This window comes from Narcine bancroftii, chromosome 7, assembly GCF_036971445.1.
Source record: "Narcine bancroftii isolate sNarBan1 chromosome 7, sNarBan1.hap1, whole genome shotgun sequence".
NCBI lineage: Eukaryota > Metazoa > Chordata > Chondrichthyes > Torpediniformes > Narcinidae > Narcine > Narcine bancroftii.
Window position 1 is genome coordinate 210385616 of NC_091475.1, and position 15184 is coordinate 210400799.

Below are 15184 nucleotides of genomic sequence, written 5' to 3' on the forward strand. Positions count from 1 at the left end.
CGTGGGGGACAGTAGCTGGAAAGCATCGGACTGGAAGTCAATGCAGAGGAATCGTCAAAATAGCTGAGAGGATCACTGGGGTCTCCCTTTCTGCTGGAGATGACAGTAAGTAAAACTTCTGCCTGGCTCACAGGAAAAAGAATCTCAGGATCGTATGTGATGTCATTTCTGAACTCTCTATGGGTTCGATAGGGATTTCCCATTTCAAAAACGTTTTGCCTGCCAAGTCACTTGTTCCCTCTGTGTTTCCCATTGATAACCTGGGAATTGGAATGAAGCCAGAGTCTGTTTCTTACCCAGTAGAAGGGCTCAGGCCTGAAACATCGGTTATATATCTTTACCTCCTGTGGATGCTGAATCTTGGCATCTGCAGACGTTTGTGTTTCACTCCGATTCTTACCTTACAGCCGATCTCAACCAAACGGAGACTGAGAGGAAGGTTGTCCTGGAGCTGAATGCCGATCACCAAGGTGGTATCCAATAACTGGGCCAGGACATGGTGAGATTCTGCAACGAGATGGCATAGAAATAAATCCTCCAACGCAGCCAATTCTACTCGTGCTTAGAAAGAACATGAAGTTTGTCAATTATTTTGACATCTGGTACCAACAATAATTACCAGTAATTATATCAGCCATTCTCAACGGGGGCCTGAGCACATTTAAGTAAAAACTTTGTTTTCTTTTCATCTCACATTACATAAATTTTTTAATGTAGTCAGTATCACAGAAGAAACCAAAACTTGACTATTTCACAGGGAAGGGGGGGGGGGGGGGGGGCTCATAAACTTATGAGTACAGTCCTGGGAGGCGGGGGGTCCGAGGAAGGGGCATTGACAAGAAAAGGTTGAGCATGGCCCTTAAGACACAGGAGCAGAAATAGGCTATTCAGCCAATTGAGTCTGCCCCACCACCCCACCATGAGCTGTTCCATTTCCCCACTCAGCCCCACTGTCCAGCCTTCTCCCTATAATCTTGGACGCCTTTGCTAATCAGAAACATGCCCATCTCTGCCTTACTCAGCACCTCTACTTCCTCAGGAGTTTGGGGAGGATTGGGAATGACACCAGAAACCCTGGCAAATTTCTACAGATATGTGGTGGGAAGACTGCATCACAGTCTGGTGTGAGGGTACTAATACCCCTGAGCGTAATGCCCTACAAAAGGTAGTGGACACAGCCCAGGACATCACAGGCAAAGTCCTCCCCACCATTGAGCAACCATCAAGGACCCCCACCACCCAGCACACGCTCTGTTCTCTCTGCTACCATCAGGAAAGAGGTAATAGGGGCCACAAGCCTCGCACCAGCAGGTTCACGAAAAGATGCTACCCCTCCACCATCAGACTCCTCAACAACAAACTCAATCAGGGACTTGTTTAAGGACCCTGACTTGTGCATTTTATTGATTTTCTTTGCTCTCCCTGAATTTTATGAATCTCTGTTCTCAGCGGATGCTTTTCAATCCTGAAGTTGTGCCCTCTTGCCCTAGGCTCCCCCACTGTGGGGAACAACCTTTCTACATCTACTCTGTCACATCTTTTGACATTCAAAACGTTTCAATGAGATCCCCCCCCCCCCCCTCATTCTCCTAAATTCCAACGAGTCCAGGCCAAGAGCTGTCAAACACTCCTCATTCCTGGAATCATCCTTGTGAACACCCTCTGAAACCTCTCCAACATCAGCCCATCCTTTCTTAAATGAGCCCAAACCTACTCACAATCCTCCCACGTGAGGTCTCACCAGTGCGTTACAAAGCCTCAACATCACATCCCTGCTTTTAGATTCTATACCTCTTGAAATGAACGCCAGCATCACATTTGCCTTCTTCACCACTGACTCAACCTGCAAGTTCACCTTCAAGCCGTCCTACACGAGGACTCTCAGATCCCTTTGCATCTGGGTATTTTCATTTTTCTCCCCTGTTAGAAAATAGTCTGCTCATTTACCAAAGTGCATGACCATACATATTCACATATCACACACCTTGTTGTTTCACAGCTGCATTAACAAATAGTGTTCAACACAGTCACGCGATGAGGTGACAAGGCAGGTGATCAAATATTGATTTTAAAAAAGGCCTTAATAGAAGGGAGAGGATTAGGAACAGGATTCTAGGGCTTAAAGTCATGGTAACCACAGGCATAGACATTAGTAGTGGGACTGTTCAGGACCCCAGGCAGTCCTTCTGGGTGGGGCGGCACTTCACTTGTGAATCTACAGGGGTCATCTACTGTATCCGGTGCTCCCATTGTAGTCCCTACATCGGAGAGACTCGGTGCAGACTGGGAGATCGCTTTGCTCCCTCCGCCAGAACAGCGTGGATCTCCCAGTGGCTGCCCATTTCAATTCCCCTCCCTGTTCCCTTGCTGATGTGTCATGCAGTGCCAGGCTGTGACCACCTGCAGATTGGAGGAAAAACACCTTATCTATCTGGGCACTCTCCAACCGGATGGAATTAACATCGACTTCTCCTGTTTCCATTAGAAAACATTCGCACCCGGCCTTCTTCATCCTTCTGTCACCTTTCGTCCAGCTCTCTCCCTCTCTTCCCTTGTCCGTCGGTCTCCTTTCACAGAGCCAAAATCAATTCTTACCTTTCCTCTCTCCTGTCCTCTCTCAAATCCAATTTGCACCTTCTGTCTGTAGGTCTGTGCTCCTCCTCCTCCCATTCTCCCCTCTTTCTTTCCCCAGCCTTTAATTCATATGCTTTCTTCTTTCACTCACACCTTAGGACCGAAACATCAGTAATACCTCTTAACCTCCTCTCAGCGAGACTTGTTGAGTTCCATCAGCATTTCTGTATTTGGACTCAGGGATGGGAAGATGCCTGAAATGGAGGCAGGCAGAGATCTGTTTGTTGAGCTTAAAGAGGTAGGGAAGGGTACATTCTTGGGGGGAAGGGGGATGAAGAATTTACAAAAAGCAGCATTGCTGCCCCACACCCATGCCGACATATCTAGCTATGTCCTCATGACCTGTCAAATCAAGGCCACCTGTAAATTGGAGGAGCGACGCCAAATTTTCCATCTGGGCCCTCTAAAACCGGATGGCATCAACAATGACATCTCCGGTTTCTGCTAACCTACTCTCTGTTCTCCCTCTATTTTGATGAAGGGGCTCAAGTCCAAAAGATTGGTTATGTAACTTTATCTTTGCTATAAAAAGGAAATGGTTGAACCTGCTGAGTTTCTCCAAAATTGTGTTTTTACTTCAATCGCGGAGTCTTCAGACTTTCCTTGTTTTACCTCACCATTCTCTCTCTCTCTCTTCCCCATCCCTCTGTCTTCTTTCCACCAGCTTTCCACTCCCATTCGCTCTCCATTCAGAGCCATCCCTCCTCCCTTATCCACCTATTACCTCCTGCCTTTGGGACCATGCTCCTCCTCACCCCACCATTTTATTCAGGTGCCTGCCCACTTTCTGCCCGTACCTTGATGAAGGGCTCAAGCCCAAAAAGTATGGTTATATCTTTGCTATATAAAGTTTGACCTGCAGAGTTTCTCCAGCATTGTGTTTTTACTTCAATCACAGTGTCAGGAGACTTTTGTGTTTTCCACAAAGAGGTGTCTTCCCCCCCCCGAAGTCTGCCACCAGCATTCTGCATTTGCCACTTACTTTCATTGTTAAGGGCAACAAGGACATCATCCACGATGCAGTCAGGTACAAAGCCAGAGGTCTTCGACAGTAACCCAATCAACGAAGCAATCTTCAATCTGACAGAGCTCTCACTCTCCTGTGGAGAGAATAATGACAAAGTTCAAAGTTCTGATTTATTGTCAGAGTACATGCATGGGCGTAACGGTTAGTGCAAAGCTGTTACAGTGCCCGCAACCCACGTTTGAATCCTGCGCTGTCTGTAAGGAGATTGTACGTTCTCACCATGTCTATGTGGGTTTCCCTGAGGGCTCTGGTTTCCTCCCACCCTTCAAAGTGTTCTGGGGGCATAGGTCAATTGGGTGCAATTGGGCAGCATGGGTTTGTGAGCTGAAATTTATAAATGACATCACATATAACCCTGAGATTCTTTTTCGTGTAGGGCAGTCAGAATATTTACTTATCAATAATTGTAAACTGTATTCAAGAAGATACTTAAAAAGAGAGAAATGCAAACAAAGAAAAAAATGCAAACCAACTGTGCAATACGGAAAATAAATATTCAATAATAAATAATGTGGAAAGTAAGAATCCTTAAATGAGTCCCTGATTGAGTTTCTTGTTGAGGAGTACCAGCTGTTCCTGAACCTGGTGGTGCAAGTCTTGCGACCCCTGGTACCTCTTTCCCGATGGTAGCAGTGAGAACAGAGCATGCTGGGTGGGGTGGATCCTTGATGATCGCTGCTGCTCTCCGACGGCAGCGTTCCCTGTAGATGTTCTTGACGGTGGGGAAGAGTTTTGCTTGTGATGTCCTGGGCGGTGTCCACTACCTTTTGAGGCCTTGACGCTCAGGGGAATAACAGGCTGTGACGCAGCACACTTTCCACCACACATCTGTAGAAATTTCTCAGGGTTTCCGATGTCATACCAAACCTCCGCAAACTTCTGAGCAAGTAGAGGCGCTGACAATAACATTAGTGCATTGGATCGAGGAAAGGTCCTCCAAGATCATGTCTCCTAGGAATTTAAAATGGCTCACCCTCTCCAACAGCAACGAGTTTATCATATCCAGTGTACAATATACATATGCATTACCCTACAGCTAAAAAAGTTTCTTTATTTTAAATAAAATAATAGTACACTTTAAAATAAAATTAGAGTCACAGCACAGTAATGGTCCCTTCTGGCCCACAAGTCCGTGCCGCCAAAATGTACCCACGTAATGAACTAACCTATCAACCCGTACGGCTTTGGAAAGTGGGAGGAAACCGGAGTGGCCGGTGAAAACCCACATGGACATGAGGAGAATGTGCAAACTCCTTACAGACATCATTGAATTCGAACTCAGTTCACAGGTGCTATAATAGTTTTGCGCTAACTATTTAAAAACATTTTTTGACATACAGCACGGTAAGAGGCCTTTTTGGCCCACGAGACCGCGCCGTCCATTAACCTACACCCCCCAGTACGTTTCAAACAGTGGGAGGAAACCAGAGGAAATGCACACAGACACGGGGAGAACATACAAACTCCTTGCAGACAGTGCGGGATTCGAACTGTATGCCTAAATTTAAATGTAAAACAAAATAATTTAAAAATCTGAACTGCCAGGTTGGGAAATGGCTTCTTTCCACAGGCTGTGATATCTTGTAACTGAGTGAATCATCTAAAAATATTTATATATATTTACTTTGAATTATATCTTTGTTTACAGAATATGCAATTACAGTATGTGTGTGTGTGTATATTTATGTTGTGTATGTGTGTGCATGCGTGTGTGTTTATATATGTGTGTCTGTGCGTTTGCGTGTGTTGTGCTTTTGTGTGTATTTGCATGTATTTGTGGGTGTGTGTGCATGTGATTGTGTATGTGTTTGCATGCGTGTATGTGCGTTTGTGTGTGTGTTTATGTGTTTATATATGTGTGTCTGTGCGTTTGTGTGTGTTGTGGTTGTGTGTGCTTTTGTGTGTATTTGCATGTATTTGTGGGTGTGTGTGCATGTGATTGTGTCTGTGTGTGCGTGTGATTGTGTCTGTGTGTGCATTTGTGTGTGCGCACATACGCCAGGGTTCACCAGGGTGCAGAGAAACTCTTTTGTGGGCTTCACATGTGGTCAGATGAGAATGAATTTGAAGTTGATTCACTTGCCGATTTGAGCAGAAACTGTACCTTATAGTAGTGATCGAGGAGGATGCGTACAACCCCTTCCACACTCTCCGCCTCCACGGGCTTCTTTGCAAACTGCAACAGGTACTGCAGGGCTTCGGTGGAGTTCGTGGACTTGCACAGGTCAATGTGGAGGGCTGCCGATTTACTGGGCTTTGTCAGTCGGAGTTTCTTGGCTGGAATTTCTTCGTGTGGCAGTTGCTGTGTTTGAAGAGAGAAAAAAATAGATGAAGGGAATGAATTTCATATCACATTGGCTTCAAGCCTTCCACTAGCCCTGCTTTGTAAAACTGCTCGATAGATCAACTTAAAAAATAATTCAGTTCAAGAGTGAAACCTGAAAATCTGCAGATGCTGTGATTGTAGTAAAACTCAGAGAAATGCCGGAGGAACTCAGCCGGACATTTTAGCATATCTATAGAAGTCAGATATATTGCCGGGGGTTGTGAAGCATTTAGATAGACGCGTTTTGGTTGAGTTCTCCATGAAGAGTACTAAATAGACAATCAAAACTTGAAAAAAAAATCAAGATTTTCTTCATTAAAATGGATAAAGCCAGCACGAAGAAGCCAAGGCAGCCGAGAACAAAGACTGTTCAACTCCTATTCAAATGGGAACATCGAGTGGAAGTCGGAAAGGGAGTGGGGGCAAAAATGGCGACAGGACCAGCAGAACCAGATAAAACTGGGGAGTTGGGTCAAGAATTGACCATCGTCCTGGAAAAAAAAATGGAGAATTTGAGTAACTGATTCGTGTGCACTGAGACGGTGATGAGAGACAGGACGGAGAAAATTACTGAAATAAAAGAGATTGTTGAAGACCTGATGGAGAGAATGGGTCGAGCAGGGTCTGAACTGATGAAAACGCATGAAAAACTCGAGGCTTTGGGAAAAAGGAAACCAAAGAATTAATGTTGGATAAACAAAGACTGCTGGACAAAATTGACCACATGGAGAACTTCATTCGACAAAATAATGTCCGAATGATCGAACTAAAGGAAGGAATCGAGGGAAGAGACCTGGTGAACATTTTTCAAAAATGGATCCCACAAGGGTTGGGAGAAGAAGCCAAGTTTGGAGAAAAACTGCAAATTGAGAGAGCTCACCGAACACTCGGACCTGGAAGAGGCGGTGACCAGAGACCAATTCCAGTTCTGGTGAAACTAAAGCTACTGAGAACAGGAGACAATTCTGGGAGCGGCATACGATTACTCCAGGCAGAATAATGACCTGCCCGAGGTTGATCATGAAAAAGGACTGTTTTTTCAAGACTTTATACAGACCTTGATTAAACAAAGAAAAGAATTTGATGATGTGAAAACACAACTATGTGCTAAAAACTTGAAGTACTCAAAGATATATCCCACAACTTTGAGGGATGAAATAGTGGAAGGAAACTTCACTAATGGAAAGCAACAGATGAAAGAACTCAGAGGATTAGGTTCGGACCCACAGTCTGTCTGAGTGCAGTTGGCTGTTCTAGGAGGGTCATGTGGTTTTCTCTGAGAGAGAGAGAAAATTCAGTTCTACAGTTTAGCAGCAGCAGCATCTGGGACTGGAACAGGACAAGCTGGCAAACTTGTGGAAAATATCCATTTTGAAGACGGGTTTTGAGTTCTTAGTTCAACATGGTCAAAGCCCTTGTGGTCCATACAGGAGGAGAGGACTGGCTGCCTAATGTTTCACTTGGAATAAGGGAAGAAAAAAGGAACTCTGTGGTGACCTGAAAGAAAGAGGTGATCATCTGGAAAATCCTGATGGGGCAGGTTTCTTTGGTAAGACACTGAAGTGGCTGATCGGAAGGAATCAGTTTGTGTCCAATGAGCAACAAATCTCTCTCTGAAAACCGACAAGAACCTTCCTGAGAGGTAAACATTTACTTTTCAAGCACCAAAGCCTGGTGAAATTCATAAATGTTAAATTCTGTACACGGTATAAGAATTGCCTGATAACAGTGAACGTGAAGGTGTGAGAAATGAGATTGGACTGTGAATTAAAGAACTCTTTTCAACTTATTCACACATTACATACACGTGTGCTTACAATTAGAAGGGGGTTAACTTAATAGTAATAAGTTAAAGTTTGATCCTGTTTTCATGTTTAAAGATAATTAAAAGCAACGTTTGCTTAAGTAACCACTTGTCTTGGTGAATTTCTATTGCTGCTGGGTTTTGGGGTCCTCTGGGCTCATAATACCAGCATTATTCATCCTAGCTATTGAACCTCTGGCAGAAAATATAAGAAGGGATCTGGATATAAAGGGCTTCAAAGATGGACAGGAAGAACATAAAATGAGTTTATTGTTGATTATGTGCTATTATATTTATCTGACCTGGCTGAATCACTGATAAGATTACAAACAATATTAGAAAAATATGGAAAAATATCAGGATAAAAAATAAATATGAACAAAAGTGAGATAATGCCATTGTAGAACTTTGATTATGAAAGTGGATTTATAATCACATAACCCTATAACAATTGCAGTACGGAAACAGGCCATCTCGGCCTCTCAAGTCCGCACCGATTTAAGTGATCTCCCGTAGTCCCATCTACCTGCTCCCTGTCCATAACCCTGCAATCCCCTCACATCCATGCACTCATCCAATCTCCTCTTAAATGACAAAACAGATCCTGCTACAACCACCTCTTCAGGAAGGTCATTCCACTCAGCCACCACTCTCTGAGTGAAGAAGCTTCCTCATGTTACTTCTAAACTTTTTCCCCCTAACCCTTATGACCCCTCGTTCCAATCTCCCCTCCCCTCAAGGGGAAGAGTCTATTCACATCTACTCTATCTATCCCCTTCATAATTTTATATACCTTGATCAAATCCCCCCTCGACCTTCTACGCTCCAATGAATAAAGACCCAAAAATGAAAGAAAATGGAATAATGACAGATAATAATTTACAGAATTTATATAAACTTAATTATACCCCTCTACCAGGAAAGAAAATAGAAGATCTGCGGAAATGGAAAGATCTGCCAATTACATTAGTGGGAAGAGGAAATTGTAATGGCAAGAATACAGTATCTCTTTTAATCGTTGCTTTTTGTTCTCAAATTTTCTTTAAATTATTACATAATTGTATAAGACAATTGCTATGGAATAACAAAGTACGAAGAATTGCACTGGGAAAGTACATTGGAAGGGCTCAGACTTCTTGATTTTAAGAAGTATTATCTATGAGCACAAACTAGATTTCCTGCACCAGCTGTACACATTACTCTGCAAACATTACATCAATTGGACTCAGAATTATCCAATTTATGTTCCCTTTTGTAATATTTTATTTAACATAAAACAACTTGCAAACATATCACAATATTTCAAATCTAATCCAAATACATGTATTTTATAAAAAAAAATACAAAATAAAGTAAAACCACCCACGCCCCTCCCCGCAACCCCCAACAAACTAAAAAAAAAGAAAAAGAGGGACATGAAAACCACAACAGGAGACTTCACCTTCCGATACCTTTAAACATATAAATATTCATAGAGACCTTATATAAGAAAGGGTTTGTTCAATATTCATTTCTTAAATTGTAAGTAATTTTCTCAAGTAGAATATAACTCCAAACTTCTGCCCTCTATCCATTTACAATCAGTCTCAGACTTCCAAGTTAAAGCAATACATTTTCTAGCTATTAGCAAAGCAATTTGAACACACTTTACTTGATGCATATTCAGTTTTAATTTAGGTTTTATTCCTCTAACATCTCCTAGTAAAAATAACACTAGATCCTGTGGGAATCTTATTCGTTCTAATAAGTTACCCAAATAAAGCCAAAAAGGTTTAGTTGTGGAACACAGCCAAGTCGAATGCAAAAAAAAAACCTCCTTGTCTACATCTAAAACATAAATCTGAATTAATATAGTTCATATTATATGTAACTTTTATGGTGTTAAATATAATTGATGAACAAAATTATATTGAACTAACTGATTTTATTGAACTTTTCATACTCTCTCTATGTATCTGAATCCATCTACGTTTATCTATTTGCTTATTTAAATCTACCTCCCATTTATGTCTTGATTTATGAACTTCCTCTTTTCGAACCTTCTTTTGTAATAATTTATAAACCTCTGAAATGAATGGGCCTGAATTCAATAAAAGAGGAGAAAATGAAGGACTTTATTTATAAGTGGAATGTTAAGTCAATAACAAAAAAAACCCAGATAATCCTACATTTTAATAAACATGATTAGAATATGGCAAGAAATAAATGAATGTATCAGGAAAAAACCAGAAATATCAATGAGGACCACCATTACGTAAAAATATACAACTGCCTATGAATCAGGGTAACAAAATATTGAATTCATGGTATGACAAAGGAATAAGATATGTTCAAGTCAAGTCGAATTTATCTGTTGTTCAGACCATAAACCCTGCAGTGTACAGTGAAAAATTAGCTAACGTTTCTCCAGACCATGGAGCTGGTTATTTACATGGATAAATTACCTCCAAAACTTTTTATAAATAATGTATCAATGCTGGCCCTATGTCCCCGGAGTTCAGAAGCCTCACGACTTGGGGAAAAAACTGTCTCGTAATCTGGTTGTGAGGGCCGAACACTTCGGTACCTCTTCCTGGATGGCAGGCGGGAGAACAGATTGCGGGGCGGGGGGGGTTGGAGTGGGGTGTAGAGTCCTTCATGATGTTTATGGCTTTCCTCAAACAACAGCCATTATAAATGTCCATCATGGCAGGGAGAGAGACCCCAATAATCCCCTCAGCAGGTCTTTAATCTCCGCTGCTGATTGATGATTGTTATATGGAAGGATCTCCTGAACAATCAAAAAATAAATATGGCGTAGCTAATGGGACTTTTTTTTTGCTTTCTCTAGTTAAGATTGTTCATAAGAGAAAGATGGGGACCAAACTTAGCCACACTGAAATTAGTGAGATGGAAAGAACGATTTGGCTGGGAAACACATCTAAATTTATATCTAAAAGGTACTTTGCTCTCCAAAATGTAAGTGCAAAATCAGGTTTACAGAGATCGAGAGAGGGAGATGAGGTCAGATTTAAGAGTGGCAATAATGGACAGATGTTGGTCTGATTGGTGTTTGGATAGCATGACATCAATTATAAATGCAAGATATGGATTAGTGCAATATAATTTTCGACACCAATTATACCTCACACCACAGAATTACATCAATCAAAATCAGAAATACCGGAAATCTGTTTTAGATGTGGAATAGAAATAGGAACGTGGTCCTGTGCGATGGTGAGGCCTTTCTGGCAGGTTATTACTAAAATACTATCAAGGATAACAGGGGTGGCCTTCGTGGGCGACCCGGAGCTTTATCTTTTGGACAACTTTATTGAAAGAAGTAACAAATTAACTAAATTTCAAATGTCATTTGTTAAAATAGCTTTAGCTATGGCTAAGAAATGTATTGGAATTGCTTGGAAATCCAACTCCCCTTTACAGATAGCACAATAGAAGACAGATGAAGAAAATCACATATAATCTAAAGAACAAATATGACATATTTATAAAAATATGACAACTTTGGATTATATAGGGGCCCAAATAAAAATATAAATTAAAAAAAGGTGCTACTATTATAAAAATATGTGATTTCCCCAATAAAGGCTTTCTTTTTTTTTAAACCTACTGTAAGCCCTGACGATGTACAGATTTATTCTATTAAGGGGGTGGTGGTGGAAGGGACTGCTTTGTTTTGTAAGAAAAAGTTCTATATATATTTATATCAACATATTTTGAAAATGGAAAATTTGGATATGGATATTGATGGGGAAAAAAAAACTATTCAAAAAAGATATACTGCCGACATTTCAGGCCTGAAACAAGCCGGAAACAGGAAATGCTGGCTGGGGGAGGAATCCGGACCAACAAAAGGTATTAATTGGATATGATAATGGACGAGGTAAGAATTTATCATGTTTGAATGAAAGGAGGTGCTAGGGAGAGAAAGAGAATGGGAAAGGTGATGGGGGAATGGGGGTGGGGGTGGGGGGGGGTAGTTTAATAGAAGTTAGAGCAGTCCATATTAATGCCATTTGGTTGGAGGGGGCCCAGTCAGAAGCTGAGGTGTTGTTCCTCCAATTTATGGGTGGTCTCAGTCTGGCAGCGCATGAGACCATGTGTGATATAGAGAATTTAGGTTAAAAAGACTTAAGTTAAAATGTGATGATTAATCATAAACAGGGAAGCCAGAACGGACAGAGAGTTTACTAGCAGTCAAGGACAGAAGGAGCTGCTGAATATGTTTTTTTTAAACCTATCTTTTCATGGTCATAGTGAGAGACATGCAGGAGACAAAGGATTGATAAGAAGTGTGAGAAACAGAATTCAGTGAATGTAGAGTTCACAGCGTACGTAACGAACGTGATAATTAATAATGCAGTTATACTTAGAATGTTTTTGTAATACTAACCAATTAAAACAGTATTAATAAGAAGGGGAAGGGCAAATAATAAAGGTATAAAAATCAATGCACTGTATGTATCGGGGCTTAACTGGTGAGAAACCAGTTGAGTCCAACTCTGCAGACTTGTAAATAAAGCTTGTCGTGTCATCAGTTTTAAAGAGACTCATGTGTGAGAAGTTTTATTTCTGACAAATGGGGGCTCGTCCGGGATCTACACTCCGGCCGTGAGGGGAGGCGAGAAGAGGGACATCGGAGGCGGTGCACCCCGCTGAGTTCAGCGGCTCCTAGTCCCTTGCTCGTCGCTTCGGGCGGCTTGAGCGAGTGGTATCCGGACAGGGTGACACGACAAGACGGAGAGGAGAAGGGTGACGGTTCAATCCCCGGGAAGACATCGGTAAGTGACGACTTACGATTGTGGTGTGGGGATTGGGTAACAGGTGTAACGGGATACACCTGTTTGGATAAAAACCTAACGGAATAGATTAAGTATAGATCTTTTGTCGTTGTGTGAGAACCCTGTCGCGGGACTCTAGGATAGACCCCAGGGAAACCTCGGCGGTAACCGAAGGAGGGACAGCACCTCCGACGAAGTGCCGAGAAGAGAGGGGTCAACCCCAGGAAAACCTCAGCGGTAACCGAAGGAGGGACAGCACCTCCGACGAGGCGTCTGAGAGGAAGGGAGTAGGGTCCAGAGCGAGAGGGTCCTCAGCAACGATAAACAGATCTAGGTGGGAAAATGGGAGGATCAAAATCTAAGGGCTCGTCTGAAAATTCAGGACAATTCCTGGGAGTACCCCTTGACAGCCCTTTGGGGAGAATGTTTGAAAATTGGGATAGTAAAAGATATCGGGACAAAAACAAGAAAAAGATGGTCCAATATTGTCTCCTTTGGTCAAAACAACCTATTAAAGGTTCCTCGGTCTGGTGGCCGAAATTTGGATCTGATGAGGATTGGGTTAGACAAGCATTAAACATATATGTAAATTCGAGACCAAAGGTGAATCAAGAAGAGTCAGCATATGCATTTTGTTGGGTTCCCTGGCCAGGATCCTTAACAGAATGTTTTAAATTGAGAGTGGCAGGAGAAAAGAAATGGGAACCTCTGGACAACCTTCCCCCTCCTTATATTCCCCCGGTGCCTACTGCGCCCGAGGAAAGCTTATTACCGGAGGGGAAAGGTGATGAATCTGATTGCCCCGAAGGGGGCCGGGATAAAAAGGATGAATTAAGGGAGTCGGACCCTAAACTTCCACCGGTAAACCGACCCTGGACAAGATCCCAGACTGGTCCAGGACCATCAAAGTTTTCAATAAACCTAAATCCCCTGAGAGAAGTTCCTATGGGAGGACCGGGAGGGGGAACGGGATATGTGAATGTTCCCCTAACTAGTACAGAGGTGCGGGGATTTAAGAAAGAAATGAAAAAGTTATTGGAAGATCCTATAGGACTGGCTGAACAGCTTGACCAATTCTTGGGACCAAACACATATACGTGGGAAGAGATGCAGGCAATAATGGGAACATTATTTTCACCCCAGGAGAGGCAGATGATTCGACGGGCTGCCCTCCTCATGTGGGAATATGAACAACCTGGGGACCCTAGACCCCATGAACAAAAATATCCCTTAAATGAACCCAGGTGGGACAAACGAACACCCGAGGGATTGGCAAGTATGAGACAATATAGAGAGTGGACAATTAAAGGGATACGGGAGGCTGTGCCAAAGGGTCACAATTTTACCAAGGCATTTGGGAACCACCAGGGGAAAGACGAGTCCCCTACTGATTTTTTGGAGAGGGTGAGAAAGAATGTCCAACAGTATGCTGGTGTGGACCCTAGTACACCAATGGGTGAACAGCTTATTCGAATTGAATTTGTTTCCAAATCATGGCAAGACATTAGAAAGAAACTAGAAAAGGAGGAGGACTGGAGTGAAAAACCCCTAAGTGAACTGTTAAAAAAGGCACAAAAAGTATATGTGCAGAGAGAAGAAGAAGATCAAAAGAAGGCGACAAAGGTTATGGTACAGACTATCCGACAGATGAATGCTGAATCCAGAGGGGAAAGAAAACAAAACCTTCCTCTAAACAATCCAAAATATCCAAGAGAGGGAAGACCCCGGAGATTTGTTAAATGCTATTACTGCAATGAGGAAGGACACTTTAAGAGGGAATGCCCCCGATACAAGAGGGAATTGCGTGCCCTCGAACTTATGGAAGAAGATTAGGGGTGTCAGGGGTTCCAAATGTTAGGGACCAAATATAAGAGGGAACCCCTGGTAAAACTAAAAATTGGTCCCAAGGGAGAAGAGGTGGTGTTTATGGTGGACACAGGAGCGGAACGAAGTAGTGTAATAACTGTGCCAATCGGAACTGAGCCTATAAAAAGTAATTTGACAATTTCTGGGATAGAAGGAGCTCCCAGAATGGTATCAATAATTCCCCAAGTAACAGTGAAACTGGAAGAAAGAGAAGGGGTACAAGACCTCTTGTTATTACCTTCGGCTGGATTTAACCTCCTAGGAAGGGACTTACAGGCTCTCCTAGGTTTGGGTGCTCTCCCTGTGGACGGAGAAGTGCGAGTCCACCTCTGCGCTTTAAAGGAAGAGGATGAACGGCAGATTGACGAGAGAGTCTGGTATAAGGAGGGAAATCGAGGAGGTCTGGACATCCCACCTTTACATGTCACATTAATACCAGGTCATCAGCCGGTAAGGAAACGTCAGTATCCTATTTCTTTGGAAGGGAGAAAAGGGCTACAGCCGGTAATTGAGACTTTAATACGAGACGGACTATTAGAAGAATGCATGTCACCTTATAACACCCCTATACTCCCAGTAAAAAAGTCAGATGGATCCTATCGCCTAGTTCAGGATCTAAGAAGTTTGAATGCTATTGTTCAGACCCGCCACCCAGTGGTGCCTAATCCCTATACTATTATGAGTCGGATTCCCCCAGACCATGAGTGGTTTAGTGTTATCGACTTGAAGGATGCCTTCTGGACTTG

General features: G+C 42.6%; 1 protein-coding gene across 1 annotated transcript in view; it reads right to left on the reverse strand.

The window, feature by feature from the left end:
* The window catches only part of ints4 (integrator complex subunit 4), a 90697-nt gene that overhangs the window by 65654 nt on the left and 9859 nt on the right, over positions 1 to 15184 (reverse strand). Inside the window, exons 2-4 of the mRNA XM_069892165.1 lie at positions 5766 to 5963; positions 3617 to 3734; positions 401 to 507 (exon numbers count right to left, since the gene is read on the reverse strand). Coding sequence (XP_069748266.1) covers positions 401 to 507; positions 3617 to 3734; positions 5766 to 5963 — 423 coding nt within the window. The remainder of the gene's footprint in view (positions 1 to 400; positions 508 to 3616; positions 3735 to 5765; positions 5964 to 15184) is intronic.